This window comes from Mustelus asterias, chromosome 26, assembly GCF_964213995.1.
Source record: "Mustelus asterias chromosome 26, sMusAst1.hap1.1, whole genome shotgun sequence".
Taxonomy (NCBI): domain Eukaryota; kingdom Metazoa; phylum Chordata; class Chondrichthyes; order Carcharhiniformes; family Triakidae; genus Mustelus; species Mustelus asterias.
Window position 1 is genome coordinate 36,247,483 of NC_135826.1, and position 16,330 is coordinate 36,263,812.

At 47.0% G+C, this 16,330-nt stretch overlaps 1 protein-coding gene across 1 annotated transcript in view; it reads right to left on the reverse strand.

The window, feature by feature from the left end:
• Positions 1 to 400: 400 nt before the first annotated feature.
• The window catches only part of kank3 (KN motif and ankyrin repeat domains 3), a 110,309-nt gene continuing 94,379 nt past the window's right edge, over positions 401 to 16,330 (reverse strand). The window contains exons 8-11 of the mRNA XM_078198433.1: positions 14,625 to 14,767; positions 10,347 to 10,547; positions 2,620 to 2,715; positions 401 to 844 (exon numbers count right to left, since the gene is read on the reverse strand). Coding sequence (XP_078054559.1) covers positions 833 to 844; positions 2,620 to 2,715; positions 10,347 to 10,547; positions 14,625 to 14,767 — 452 coding nt within the window. The 3' untranslated portion in view covers positions 401 to 832. The remainder of the gene's footprint in view (positions 845 to 2,619; positions 2,716 to 10,346; positions 10,548 to 14,624; positions 14,768 to 16,330) is intronic.

Consider the following 16,330-nt stretch of genomic DNA (forward strand, 5'->3'; position numbering starts at 1 on the left):
AACACCACATTTACCATGGCCAATCCACCTAACCTATATATTTTGGGACTGGGAGGAAACCCATGCAAACACAGGCAGAACATAAACTCCACACAGTCACCCAAGGCTGGAATCAAACCTGGGTTTCTGGAGATGAGGCAGCAGTGCTAACCATTGTGCCATTCCCTGATCGAATCAAAAAAGATTGGCAACATAAATTTTACTTTTTTTTGTAATCCCAATACAAAATTGTATCGTTTACTCTGCCATTCACTATAATCATGGCTGATTGTCCGACTCAATAGCCTAATCCTGCTTTTTCCCCATAACCTTTGATTTGCCCCAAGTGCGATATCTCGCTGCCTCTTGAACACATTGGGTAAGAATTTCAAGTGAAATCTGATTTTGCAACAATCGCAGGAAAGGTTCAAAAATGTTTTATGTAAAATACAATTTTTGCTTCCCATACAATAGATATTTTTTTTAAAAAGCAGGCGCTGGCCGTAGAATGACAGTGAACGGCTCAGTAATACATTGTATAATCAACTGTCACAGCACATAGTAGAAAGAATATTTGTTAAAAAAATAATTTGTACATATACGATAGTGACATACAGATGCAGATACGATAGTGACTTTTAAGGGGCATCTTGACAATTACATGAATAGGATGGGAATAGAGGGATATGGTCCCCGGAAGGGTAGGGGGTTTTAGTTTAGATGGGCAGCATGGTCGATGCAGGCTTGGAGGGCCGAAGGGCCTGTCCCTGTGCTGTAATTTTCTTTGTTCTTTGAAGAATACTGCAGGATAGGAATGATCTGAGCTGTGTCCCGGGCTGCAGTTGTCATTCGGCTATGGCGTGCTCTGAAAATAGAAAATAACTTGATTAAAACACACACAGCGTTGTAGCAATTGTGCATTTAACAGCCACGATGAAACGGATGGATGATGCGCTGAATAAGAACATTCATATTGTGCCTTTCAAAATTGCAGGATGCCCCAATGTTCCTTCCAAACACTAAGGTACTTTTGTAGGAAATGTAGCAGCTAATTTACACAAGTATTGTAAATAAATGGCCAGATCATCTGCCTATTAAGTGATAAGTATTGACCCTGACACAAAGGAGAATCCCCTTGCCCTTTTACAATGAGTAGCTTTAACTGCCCTTAGAGGGCAGACATCTCACCTGAAATTGGGTGCCCCTGAGAATGCAGCACTTCTTCAGTACTGCACTGGAATATCAGCCTAGATAATCCCTGGAATGGGACTTGAACCCACAACCAAACTGCCGCATAGAATCTCTACAGTGCAGGAGGCGATTCAGCCCACTGAGCCTCCACTGACAACAATCCCACCCAGGACACATCCTTTGTCTCATGTATTTACCCTAGCTAGTCCCCCTGACACTAAGGGTCAACTTAGCATAGCCAATCCACCTAACCCACACATCTTTGGACTGTAGGAGGAAACCCATGCAGACACGGGGAGAATGTGCAAACTCCACAGTCACCCAAGGCCAGAATTGAACCTGGGTCCCTGCTGCTGTGAGGCAGCGGTGCTAACCACTGTGCCACCCTTGGTAAGGTTAACGATGGCAGCTTGGAATGAATAGGGCCACAGCCCTGTTTCATGAATGCTCCAAACGTTGCAGTACAAATTACTGGCATCTGAGACAGTGGCGAGCACCACTGCGTCTCAGCTCCAGGGATCCAGGGTTCAATTCCTGGCTTGCATCATTGTCTGCCCGTTCTTTCCATGTCTTTGTAGGTCTCCTCCGGGTGCTCCGATTTCTTCCCACAGTCCAAAAGATGTGCTGGTTGGGTGCATTGGCCAGGCTAAATTCTCCCTCAGTCTATCCGAACAGGCGCCGGAGTGTGGCGACTAGGGAATTTTCACAGAAACTACGTAATAAATAAACTTTAAAACTGAGCAGTCGGGAAGCCATAGCCACCGTGGGGCTAAACTGGCATAACCGAGAGTGGAGAAAACTTCATTCAGTGGGGGATGGGTTAGAGAGGGTGTCGCTAGGAAAGAAGCAAATGTTTCAAACTCAGATTTAAAGCTTTGAATGGTCCATGCGGCAGAATGTCACAGATGATTCAACATCAAAACTAAGAAAATGCTGAAAATAAGAGGTCTGGTAGTTTCTGTGGAGACAGAAACAGAACAAAGGTTTCAGGTCAATAATATTTAAAAGGTGGTTTCTCTATTTTTAATTTGATTTCCATCATCCACAGTATTTTGCTTTTATATTAGTGATCATAGAAATCATAGAAACCCTACAGTGCAGGAAGAGGCCATTCGGCCCATCGAGTCTGCACCGACCACAATCCCACCCAGGCCCTACCCCCATATCCCTACATCATTGGAAATGTCAAATCATCCCTGATGATTTGACATTTCCAATATCCAATGCTGTCTTGAGTAGGGCACAGCTGAGGTTCTCAGTGAATTCCAGATCTCAAATCATTTACTCGGACAGTATTGGTTGAAGTCAAGAAACAGGGTTCAGTCAGGCAAAGCAGACCTTCTGCCCAGGGTTACATAAGGGAAATTAATACACAAGAAGGAACAAAAGCACCCCCCCACCCTCCCTAAAAAAACTATTAAAGTGCTGATTAACAATATTCGTACTGACCGGTGTTGGTGGCTTGAAGTTCATGTGAGCGTAGAGTAAGACAGCAATGTCTTTGTTACTTGCTTCCAGGGCTACAGACAGCGCATTACTGCCATCCTGTGGGAGCACAAAGAACAACAGCTATAGTTATCACTTTACCCTTAAACTGCAAATCCTGCAAGTGTGCGTAAGCTCCTGTCGGTATCTACAAGACAGCTTAACCTATCGGCTCCAGAGGACTGGAAATTGAAGATGTGAAAGGAGGGTACAAGCGATGGCCATAGTGACAAAGAGTAGGAATAAAGAGGACAGTTTCAGAATGGGAGACTATAACTAATGGGCCACCATAACGATCTGGGCTGGGTTTTAACTATTTACAATCTATCTCCATGACTCAGATGAGGGGCAGTGTATCCTAAGTTTGCTGATAGCACCAAGTGAGGTGGGAAGGTAAGCTGAGGTGGACACAAATAGACTGCAAAGAGGTTTGGATAGGTTAACGGAAGAACAAAGAAAATTACAGCACAGGAACAGGCCCTTCGGCCCTCCAAGCCTGCACCGACCATGCTGCCCAACTGAACTAAAACCCCCTACCCTTCCAGGGGCCATATCCCTCTATTCCCACCCCTTTCATGTATTTGTCCAGATGCCCCTTAAAACTCACTAACATATCTGTTTCCATTACCTTCCCCAGCAACGAGTTCCAAGTACCCACCACCCTCTGTGTAAAAAAAAAAAACTTGCCTCGTACATCTCCGTTAAACCTTGCCCCTTACACCTTAAACCTATTCCCCCTAGTAATTGACTCTTCCACCCTGGGAAAAAGCTTCTGACTATCCACTCTGTCCATGCCCCTCAATCTTGTTGACTTCTATCAGGTCTCCCCTCAACCTCCGTCGCTCCAGTGAGAACGAACCTAGTTTCTCCAACCTCTCCTCATCGCTAATGCCCTCCACACCAGGCAACATCCTGTAAATCTTTTCTGTACCCTCTCCAAAGTCTCCACATTCTTCTGGTAGTGTGGCAACCAGAATTGAACACGATATTCCAAGTGCGGCCTAACTAAGGTTCTATAAAGCTGCAACGTGACTTGCCAATTTTTAAACTCAATGCCCCGGCCGGTGAAGGCAAGTGTGCCGTATGCCTTCTTGACTACCTTCTCCACCTGTGTTGCCACTTTCATTGACCTGTGTTCCTGTACACTCAGAATCCTCTGCCTATCAGTATTCTGAAGGATTCTGCCATTTACTGTATATTTCCTATCTGTATTAGACCTTCCAAAATGCATTTCCTCACATTTGTCCGGATTAAACTCCATCTGCCATCTCTCTGCCCAAGCCTCTAACTGATCTATATCCTGCTGTATCCTCTGATGGTCCTCATCGCTATCCGCAAATCCACCAACCTTTGTGTCATCCGCAAACTTACTAATCATTCCAGTTACATTTTCCTCCAAATCATTTACTATATTACAAACACAAAGGTCCCAGCACTGATCCCTGAGGAACACCACTTGTCACAACCCTCCATTCAGGAACACACCTTTCCACTGCTACCTTCTGTCTTCTATGACTGAGTCAGTTTTGTATTTACCTTGCCAGCTCACCTCTAATCCCATGCAACTTCACCTTCTGTACCAGTCTGCTATGGAGGGATCTTGTCAAAGCCTTACTAAAGTCCATATAGACAACATCCACTGCCCTACCCTCATCAATCATCTTCATTGCTTCCTCGAAAAAATCAAGTTAGTGAGGCACGACCTCCCCTTCACAAAACCATGTGGCTTCTCACTAATACGTCCACTTGTTTCCAAGTGGGAGTAAATCCTGTCTCGAAGAATCCTCTCCAATAATTTCCCTACCACTGATGTGAGGCTCACCGGCCTGTAATTACCTGGATTATTCTTGCTACCCTTCTTAAACAAAGGAACAACATTGGCTATTCTCCAATCGTCTGGGACCTCCCCTGTAGCCAGTGAGGATACAAAGATTTCTCTCAAGGCCCCAGCAATTTCCTCCCTTGCCTCTCAGTATTCTGGGGTATCCCATCAGGCCCTGGGGTCTTGTCTACCTTAATGTTTCTCAAGAACCCCAATACCTCCTCCTTTTTGATCTCAACATGACAAACTATTTACACACCCTTTCCCAGACTCATCATCCATCAAATCCCTCTCTTTGGTGAATACCAACGCAAAGTACTCATTTAATACCTCGCCTATTTCCTCTGGCTCCACACATAGATTCCCTCCCCTGTCCTCGAGTGGGCCAACCCTCTTCCTGGCTACGCTCTTGCTCTTTATATATGTATATAAAACCTTGGTATTTTCCTTAATTCTGCTGGCCAATAATTTTTCGTGACCCCTTTTAGCCCTCCTTACTCCTTGCTTAAGTTTCTTTATACTTTCCAGTAGAACACGGCAGGTGGAATGTAACGTGGAGAAGTGTAAAGTTATCCAGATTGGTAGGCGAATAGAAAAACAGAAATATTTACATGGTGATGGACTGGGAAATGTTGGTATTCAGAAGGATCTGATGGTCCTTGTATAGGAATTACAGAAAGTGAACATGTAGGTACACCAAGCAACTTGGAAAGAAAATGGTGTGTTTGCCTCTATTGTAAAAGGACTGGAGTTTAAGAGTTGAGTCTTATAGTCTTATCGACAAGTTGGGCCGAAGGGCCTGTTTCCATGCTGTAAACCTCTATGACTCTATGATAGAGCCTTGGTGAGGTCAGACCTGGAATACAGTTTACAGTTTTCATCTCCTTAGCTAAAAGGTGAACACATTTTCTTTAGGGACAGTATGACAAAGGTTCACTGGGCGAAGGCGATTGTTTGATGAGGAAGGTTGGGGTGTGGAATGGACTGCCTGCAGTGATAGTGGAGTCAGACACTAGGAACATTTAAGCGGTTATTGGATAGGCACATGGAGCACACCAGGATGATAGGGAGTGGGATAGCTTGATCTTGGTTTCAGATAAAGCTCGGCACAACATCGTGGGCCGAAGGGCCTGTTCTGTGCTGTACTGTTCTATGTTCTATGAAGGATTGAGTGAACGAGGCCAACATTCACAACAGTTTAGAAGAACGAACAGGTGATCTCACTGAAACACAGGGTCCTTAAGGAGTGTGACAGGTGAGCTGCGGGTTCAGATATTTCCCGCTGTGCCGGGGACACAGCCGGAATTTTACTGGCACGCCCACTCCAATTCCGGGAGCGGGCAAAGCTCGGAGAACGGCATTCTCCATTGGCCTCAGGTGGGATCATACGAACCTCGGGCGGACGTGCTGGGAAAATTCCGCCCACAGTCTCTGAATGAATGGCTGGTCATTAAGGACTGGCTAAAACAGCCATTTCTCCACGCAAAAGGATGGTGAAGTTTTGGAATTTTCCGTCCCGGAAGGCTGTAGATGCTCAGCCATCGAGTAAATTCTAAACAGAGATCGCTAGAATTTGGGGACAGTGTAGGAAGGGGGAATGTGAGGTAGAAGATAGGCCTTAATATCTTATTGGATTGCAGAGTAGACTGACCTGCTCCTATTGCTCACAAAAATATGCGCATCATTTATTTAAAAATATACCTTTATTTCATTTTTTACTTATCTTTGAAGTTAAAGACACCAACATTCAGCTGAGATTGTTTAACTTAGATGGGTTACTATGGCCAAAGGAGAAAAAGTCCTAAAGAGTCGCTAATGTTAACAGATTATTTCATGCTTTAAAGAGTTAATACAATCACATGACAGGTACTCCCATACAATCCCTACCGTGCAGGAGAACATTCAGCACATCGGGTCTGCACCAACTCTCTGACAGCATCTTACCCAGGCCCCTCCCCTCTGCACTATCCCCACAAACCAGCGCATTTACCACGGCCGATCCACCTAATCTGCACATCTTTGGACTGTGGGAGGAAACCGGAGCTCCCAGAGGAAACTCACAGGGAGAACGTGCAAACTCCACACAGTCACCCGAGGCCAGAACCGGGTCCCCGGCGCTGTGAGGCTGCAGTGCTAATCACTGTGTCACCATAACCCCATCGCATTTACTCTGCCTGATTGAGACTGAAAAGTCGTGTTCTCCCATCTGTGGAATTACATCAACTGTGTCCAGCCACTGGCAATGTCCGTTCTTTGCACTGCCAGCATTCACTGATGGACTGTCATGAAAAGCAACAGTAAGAAGTCTCACAACACCAGCTTAAAGTCCAACAGGTTTATTTGGTAGCAAAAGCCACAAGCTTTCAGAGCACGGCCCCTTCATCAGGTGAGTGGGAGTTCTGTTCACAAACAGGGCATATAAAGACACAAACTCAATTTACAAGATAATGGTTGGAATGCGAGTCTTTACAGGCAATCAAGGCTTAAAGGTACAGACAATGTGAGTGGAGAGAGCGTTAAGCACAAGTTAAAGAGATGTGTATTGTCTCCAGCCGGGACAGTTAGTGAGATTTTGTAAGTCCAGGTAAGTCGTGGGGGTTACAGATAGTGTGACATGAACCCAAGATCCCAGTCGAGGCCGTCCTCATGTGTGCGGAACTTGGCTATCAGTTTCTGCTCAGCGATTCTGCGCTGTCGTGTGTCGCCTTGGAGAACGCTTACCTGAAGATCAGAGGCCGAATACCTGTGACCGCTGAAGTGTTCCCCAACAGGAAGAGAACAGTCTTGCCTCGTGATTGTTGAGCGGTGTTCATTCATCCATTGTCGCAGCGTCTGCATGGTTTCCCCAATGTACCATGCCTCGGGACATCCTTTCCTGCAACGTATCAGGTAGACAACGTTGGCTGAGTTGCAAGAGTATGTACCGTGTACCTGGTGGATGGTGTTCTCATGTTAGATGATGGCATCCGTGTCAATGATCGACACGTCTTGCAGAGGTTGCTGTGGCAGGGTTGTGTGGTGTCACAACCCTGTTCTCCTGAAGGCTGGGTAGTTTGCTGCAGACAATGGTCTGTTTGAGGTTGTGCGGTTGTTTGAAGGCAAGAAGTGGGGGTGTGGGGATGGCCTTGGCGAGATGTTCGTCTTCATCAATGACATGTTGAAGGCTCCGGAGAAGATGTCGTAGCTTCTCCGCTCTGGGGAAGTACTGGACGACGAAGGGTACTCTGTCCACCGTGTCCCGTGTTTGTCTTCTGAGGAGGTCGGTGCGGTTTTTCGCTGTGGCATGTCGGAACTGTCGATCGATGAGTCGAGTGCCATATCCTGTTCTTAGGAGGGCATCTTTCAGCGTCTGGAGGAGTCTGTTGCGATCCTCCTCATCTGAGCAGATCCTATGTATACGGAGGGCTTGTCCGTAGGGGATGGCTTCTTTAACGTGTTTAGGGTGGAAGCTGGAGAAGTGGAGCATCATGAGGCTCTCCGTGGGCTTGCGGTACAGTGAGGTGCTGAGGTGACCGTCCTTGATGGAGATGCGTGTGTCCAAGAATGCAACCCATTCCAGAGAGTAGTCTATGGTGAGTCTGGTGGTGGGATGACACACAACAATGCAGAATCGCTGAGCAAAAACTGATAGCCAAGTTCCGCACACATGAGGACGGCCTCATCCGGGATCTTGGGTTCATGTCACACTATCTGTAACCCCCACGACTTGCAAAATCTCACTAACTGTCCTGACTGGAGACAATACACATCTCTTTAACCTGTGCTTAACCCTCTCTCCACTCACATTGTCTGTACCTTTAAGACTTAATTACCTGTAAAGACTCGCATTCCAACCATTATCTTGTAAATTGAGTTTGTGTCTTTATATGCCCTGTTTGTGAACAGAACTCCCACTCACCTGATGAAGGAGCAGCGCTCTGAAAGCTTGTGGCTTGTGCTACCAAATAAACCTGTTGGACTTTAACCTGGTGTTGTGAGACTTCTTACTGTGTTTACCCCAGTCCAACGCCGGCATCTCCACATCATGAAAAGCAACCCCAGGTTAAGTTCACCAGCAGCTGCAGTGCCATCAAAAGCCTGCAGGTGTCTCCAGTGTTCCAGCATCAACCATCATTCACTTCAGCGGTAACACCAGCCAGTCAAAATGGGGAGAATTTCTGGTTAGGATACAGCTAAAGTTAATTTGCATCAACAAACACATGGACCAGTGTAACTGAGAAACAAATTCGATTGAAAATATACATTTCGGTGGCACAGAGGTCAGCACTGCTGCCTCACAGCGCCAGGCACCCGGGATCGACACTGGGCTTGTCTGCGTGGAGTTTGCATGTTCTCCCCATGTCTGCATGGGTTTCCTCCGGATGCTCCAGTTTCCTCCCACAGTCCAAAGATGTGTAGGGTAGGTGGATTGGCCATGCTAAAATTGACCCACGCGTCAGGGGGATTAGCAGGGTAAATATGTGGGGTTAGGGGGATAGGGTTAGGATAGGACTCTGAGAATTGTAACCTGGTGCCGTTTTATTAATACAGGAGGCCCCTGTGCGTAACCTCTAATTTTAAATCACTGGAAATCATTTTTAAAAACGTGATTGAACCATCTACAAGTTTTGACTTATCTTATCGACACTGGATCACGGGGTTGGGGTTGGGGGGGGGGGGGGGGGGACGGTTTGGGGAGGTGTGGGAGGGTGGGGATACCGGTGAGGGGGCTGTGAGTGAGGACGGAGGTATGAAGGGATGAACAGTGGGGGGACTTGGGTGGGTTCCAATGGATCCGGGGGGGCTGTTCACAATCATAGAATCCTACCGTGCAGAAGGAGGCCATTCGGCCCATTGAGTCTGCACTGACCACAATCCCACCCAGGCCCTATCCCCATAACCACATGTATTTACTCTCGCTAGCCCCCCCTGACACTAAGGGACAACTTAGCATAGCCAATCCATCTAATCCACACATCTTTGGTCTGTGGGAAGAAACCGGAGCACCTGGAGGAAACCCATGCAGACATGGGGAGAATGTGCAAACTCCACATAAACAGTGTAACCCAAGCCAGGAATCGAACCCGAGTCCCTGGCGCTGTGAGGCAGCAGTGCTAACCACTGTGCCACCCAAATATACATTTTCAATCGAATTTGTTTCCTATTTGCACTGGTTCACGTGTATGTTGATATAAGTAAACTTTAGCTGTCACTGTCTGTGTGGAGGTTGCACGTTCTCCCCGTGTCTGTGTGGGTTTCCTCCAGGTGCTCCAGTTTCCCCCCACATTCTGGAAGACGTGCTGGTTAGGGTGCATTGACCCGAATAGGCGCCAAAGTGTGGCGACAAGGAGTATTTCACAGTAACTTCATTGCAGTGTTAATGTAAACCTTACTTGTGACTAACAAATAAACTTCACTTTGCTTTACTGTGACCCAAGCCGGGAATCGATCCCGGGTCCCTGGCGCTGTGAGGCAGCGGTGCTAACCACTGTGCCACAGCACGGGAATCCCCTCCTGTCCATCACCAGCAGGAAAACCTGCCAGGCTGGGCACTTGGCATAGGCCTCACCTGCCGCTGGTTAAATCCTGGGGTTGGTGGCCAGCCCCCCACTGGGTTTAAGAGGTTCGTCATCTTCAATCCTGCTGGCAGGAAAGTGTCAAATCCAACCTCCTATCCGAATTCCCCCCCACCCCGGGCCCCCCTCGATTCCCCATCCCACTGCCCGTCACCAATTGTTAAACTCGCTGAAATGGTGCGGATACAACACGCCCATTACTGCCAATCAAGGAGCGTCGCACCAAGGACTTGTCAACCAATCACATTAGTCACTGCTTCAGGAACATTAAGGCGCAGTTATGAATCTGTCTGACGGTCGCAGCTAAAACCTACATTGTCACTCAGGGAGATGTCGCAGTCTGGCTGCCCCAGGAGGACTTTCACAATCTCCTCACGTCCATGCTCGCAGGCGCACATCAGTGCCGTGGAACCCTCGTTGTCCTGGCTGTTCACGTCAGCTCCACAATCCAGCAAAGCTTTCACCATCTCAACACGGCCGTGGCTGACAGCCAGCATCAGGGCTGTCTGACCCGCCTAGGGGCGAACACAGGACACTTGTCAGTTTCATTTCACACGTTTGGGTTTTACCTCCAGTCTCTTTTCCCTCAAACCTGGCCTCAAACATCAGTCTGTTCAGTCAGAATCCCCTCAGCAGGTCTGGCAGCATCTGTGAGGCACGGAACAGAGTTAACGTTGCGAGTCCAATATCATAGAAATCATAGAAACCCTACAGTGCAGAAGGAGGCCATTCGGCCCATTGAGTCTGCACCGACCACAATCCCACCCAGGCCCTACCCCCACATATTTACCCACTAATCCCTCTAACCTACGCATCCCAGGACTCTAAGGGGCAATTTTTAACCTGGCCAATCAACCTAACCCGCACATCTTTGGACTGTGGGAGGAAACCGGAGAACTTGGAGGAAACCCACGCAGACATGGGGAAAATGTGCAAACTCCACACAGACAGTGACGCAAGCCGGGAATCGAACCCGGGACCCTGGAGCTGTGAAGCAGCAGTGCTAACCACTGCGCTACCGAGCCACCTAATAACTCTTCACCAGATCTCAAAACGTTAACTTTGTTTCTCTCTCCACAGATGCTGCCACATCTGATTTGCTTTGATTTGTCACATGTATTGGTATACAGTTAAAAGTATTGTTTCTTGCGTGCTATACAGACAAAGCATACTGTTCATAGAGAAGGAAAGGAGAGATTGCAGAATGTAGTGTTATAGTCATAGCTAGGGTGTAGAGAAAGATCAACTTAATGCGAGGTAGGTCCATTCAAAAGTCTGACGGTAGCAGGGAAGAAGCTGTTCTTGAGTCAGTTGGTACGTCATCTCAGACTTTTGTATCTTTTTCCCCTTGGAAGAGAGTGGAAGAGAGAATGTCCGGGGTGCGTGGGGTCCTTAATTATGCTGGTTACTGGCTCTGGAGCAGCCCCGGCTTTGGGGTTACCGGTCTCCCTCAGTTGGGTCTAGCTGAAGGCTTTGGCCTGGGTATGTCTGTGCATGGAGTCCTTGATTACGCTGGCTGCTTTTCCGAGGCAGCAGGAAGTGGAACTGCTGAGTTTATCCAGCATTCTCTGTTTTTACTCCAATTTCTATCAGAATTGACTGTATAAGAGTCTACTACTGCCTGTTTGCTGAACTTGAATCTCAACTCCGACAAACATTAGAATGCTATTTTGGATAAATCAAATAGCCAATTAAGACTCACTAATATGGAACTTGGATCAATAAGAATCTGTAAGTGTTACATGAAGTTGTGTTGCAGTCTCCAGCTCCTGTCTCGACGGACTCAGAAGAGCTGATAAACTGAGATATGCTTCCTTTGAAGTTCAACTGAGAACAGGAACAATGTAATTCAATTGTATCTCTGACAATTGCAGCTAGCTTCAATGATTCACGTGATTTAAAACATTCCAGATGTTTGTTGGTTGGAGCTGCACCTATTGCACCCTTTGAAGTTAAAACCGGTGACAGAGGAAAACAAAAGATTTCTTTCTTTGGGAGAAAGTTCATTAACGTAACACAATAACGTCCTGAAGTCCCTTCGGATGTAAAACCTATTTGTCAATGGCATCCAGCACTAATTTAACAGGGTCCAGGACCAAGTCTCTGGTTAGTGTTTTCCATTCATTCACAATTAAATTGTGTTTGTGACGGGAAAGTAAACTAAAATACAAACTCCAGAGAAAAGCAAGTTCACAGTAATTAACAATTAAAGTTTAAATTAAGTTCAAGTTTATTTATTAGCGTCACAAGAACTAACACTGCAATGGAGTTACTGTGAAAATCCCCTAGTCGCCACACTCTGGTGCCTGTTCGGGTACACTGAGTGAGAATTTAGCATGGCCAATGCACCTAACCAGCACGTCTTTCGGACTGTGGGAGGAAACCGGAGCACCCGGAGGAAACCCACGCAGACACGGGGAGAACGTGCAGATTCCGCACAGTGAGCCAAGCCGGGAATTGAGCCCAGGTTCCTGGCACTGTGAGGCAGCAGTGCTAACCACTGTGCCATCAGGCTGCCCATAACGGAGGTTGAATGATTGCTTGTTTTGGAAAACATACTGATCAAGGGGAATAGTAAATCATCTGAAATATATTAAAACCTAGGGCATCATATCGATATTTTAAATCGTTCTCAGGATGTGGCCATTTCTGGCAAGGCTGCTATTGGCTGCCCATAAAATGGTGTTGGTGAACGTATAGATTATTGTTCCACAGCAGGCTGTATGGTATAGATTACTGTCCCACTGCAGACAGTGTGGTATAGGTTATTAAACCACAGCAGACTGTGTGGTATAGATTATTAAACCACATCAGACTGTGTGGTATAGATTATTGTCCCACAGCAGACTGTATGGTATAGATTATTAAACCACAGCAGACTGTATGGTATAGATTATTGTCCCACAGCAGACTGTGGTATAGATTATTATAACCACAGCAGACTGTGTGGTATAGATTATTGTCCCACAGCAGACTGTATGGTATAGATTATTGTCCCACAGCAGACTGTATGGTATAGATTATTAAACCACGGCAGACTGTGGTTAGATTATTAAACCACAACAGACTGTATGGTATAGATTACTGTCCCACAGCAGACTGTGTGGTATAGATTACTGTCCCACAGCAGACTGTATGGTATAGATTATTAAACCACAGCAGACTGTGGGGTATAGATTATTAAACCACAACAGACTGTATGGTATAGATTACTGTCCCACAGCAGACTGTGTGGTATAGATTACTGTCCCACAGCAGACTGTATGGTATAGATTACTGTCCCACAGCAGACTGTATGGTATAGATTATTAAACCACAACAGACTGTATGGTACAGATTATTGTCCCACAGCAGACTGTGGCGTAGCTGTTTCCCATGCATGTCAGTTTCTGTGATTCACACATTGGGCTCATCAGCCCATGCAGAATTCTTTGAACCTGAGTGAAGGAAATCCTCCTCGATCGTGAGGGACTGCCCAAGGTGAGGTAGGTGCTGCCATGGTGCTGGATGGAGGGAATTCCTGGATATTAACCCAGTGACAATAAAAGAACGATATCATTGGGTCACATCTCTGTAATGTCGCAATGAAAATTCAGTCTGGGAACGTTGTTACACTTCGTCCCGTGGACCCGGGATGAACTACTGAGAGAAAGATGTGATCAGGAAAACTCTTGTGTATGCTGGCCTTGGCTGGAGAGTTACAACAGACCGGTGCTGAACAACACGTGGAGGAATGATAATTCAATTGGAAATGGAGATAAAGGAGGATTTGATCCCACTGAGAATGGATTACTGAGGCCTCCCAACCTCCCACTGTGTAACTGCCATGCCAGGAATCACAATTAAGAATCTTCTATTCCAATCGTTTCCCAGAATCCGATGACAATAACAGGGAAGAGAGCCGGACTATCCCGATGGGAAATGATGAGATGTGTTTGCTTTGACGGAGCCAGAGAAACAAGGAGCAAGGTCTCCGATGGCTCTGTTTTATACAGACTACACCCACAGTAATGTATGAGGTGCCCCAGTCAAACATGTGCAGCCAGGAGCACGCAATCAGCTAATGTTTGGCCAACCCTCTCTCAGGGTTAACATTTCACATTTCATTCCTTAACAATGTCGCCTACATACAGATTTGGGGCACTTATTACCCAGAATTAGGAATTACGTTCCACGGGGGACCGGGGGCTGTGCCCGTTCCACGGGAGGCCGGGGGCTGCATTCAAACATTATGAATGCCCTCCCCCTAAAAATATCAGGGAGGTCACTCTACTGTGTGTGTGTGATTTGCATGACATGTGTGACTTTGACAAGGTTTCACACAACAGACTATGTAAAGTTAAAGCGAATGGGATTGTGTCTGGAGGTGGATAGAATGCTGGTTAGCAGATCGGAAGCAAAAAGTTGGCATAAATGGGTCTTTTTCTGATTGGCAGGCAGTGACTATTGGGGTTCCACGGGGATCTGTGCTGGGACCCCAATTGAGTAAAGTGCTGGATTTCACTGATGAGTTTAGATTTCTTTTAGGTTTCGTGTTAAGTTTCATGCAAATTCGCTTGGTGCAAATGTTAATTTCCACCATTGATATTCACCTGACTGGCTTTTGCATTGACGTTTCCCAAACTGAATAACTGCCTCACAACGTTCATCTCTGCATCAGTCTCCATGGCAGCCAGTGCGGCGAGCATGATAGCAGTGTAACCCGCCTTGTTCTGCCAGTCGACATTACAGACAGCTGAAAAAATAAAGAGAGATCTAAAACACGAGGAAGACAACAGATACTGCACAACCCCCCCCCTCCCCCCCCCCCCACTGGGCACTGCGGGACCTCCCACTGGGCACCGGGGGACCCCCCCCCCCCACTGGGCACCGCGGGACCCCCCCCCACTGGGCACTGCGGGACCTCCCACTGGGCACCGCGGGACCCCCCCCCACCCCCACCCCACTGGGCACCGCGAGACCCCCCCCACTGGGCACCGGGGGACCCCCCCCCCCACTGGGCACCGCGGGACCCCCCCCCCACTGCGCACCGCGGGACCCCCCCCCACTGGGCACCGCGGGACCCCCCCCCCACTGGGCACCGCGGGACCCCCCCCCCACTGGGCACCGCGGGACCCCCCCCCCCCACTGGGCAGCGCGGGACCCCCCCACTGGGCACCGCGGGACCCCCCCCACTGGCACTGTGAGACTATCGACTGGCCATTGCGAGACTAACCACTGGGCACTGCTGAACATATTACCTGCTAAGCTTCTTATAATTTATGCACAAGGACCCCCATCCCTCTGTGCTGCAGCTTTCTGCAGTCTTTCTCCATTTAAATAACATCCAGCTCCTACATTCAGCAACTAGAACTGGAGGGCACAGCCTCAAAATAAAGGGGGGTCAGTTTAGGACAGAGTTGAGGAGGAACTTCTTCTCTCAGAGGGTGGTGAATCTCTGGAATTCTCTGCCCACTGAAGTGGTGGAGGCTACCTCGTTGAATATGTTTAAATCACGGATAGATGGATTCCTGATCGGTAAGGGAATTAGGGGTTATAGGGATTAGGCGGGTAAGTGGAACTGATCCACTTCAGATCAGCCATGATCTTATTGAATGGCGGGGCAGGCTCGAGGGGCTAGATGGCCTACTCCTGCTCCTATTTCTTATGTTCTTTATTCTTTATTCTTCCTACCAAAGTGCATAGCTTCACATTTTCCTACATTGTATTCCATCTACCAAGTTTTTGCCCACTCCCTCTGTCGACTCTTTGTGTCATCCTCACCACTTGCCTTCCCACCTATTTCTGTATAATCCACAAACTTGGCAATAGTACATTCACTTCTCTCATCCAAGTCATTAATATATATTGTAAATAATTGTGGCCATATCACTGATTCCTGTGACACTCCACTGATTACAGGTTGCCACCCTAAAAGTGCTCCTCTTATCCCAACTCTCTGTCTTCTATTAGTGAGCCAATCCTCTATCCATGCTAATATACTACCTACAACACCATGGGCTCCTTTCTTATTAAGTAGCCTTTTGTGCAGTAATCTTATCGAACGCTTTTGGAAATCCAAGTACATTACATCTACTGGTTCCCCTTTATCTATCCTGTTCTTTACCACTTCAAAAGAATTCTAATAAATTTGTCAGGCATGACTTCCCCCTCCCCATGCTGACTCTGATTATATTATATATTTCTAAATTATATATTGCATCATTTATAATGGACGCTAACAAATATAAAAAGTTAAAGTTTATTTATTAATCACAAGTAGGCTTACATTAACACTGCAGTGAAGTTACTGTGAAAA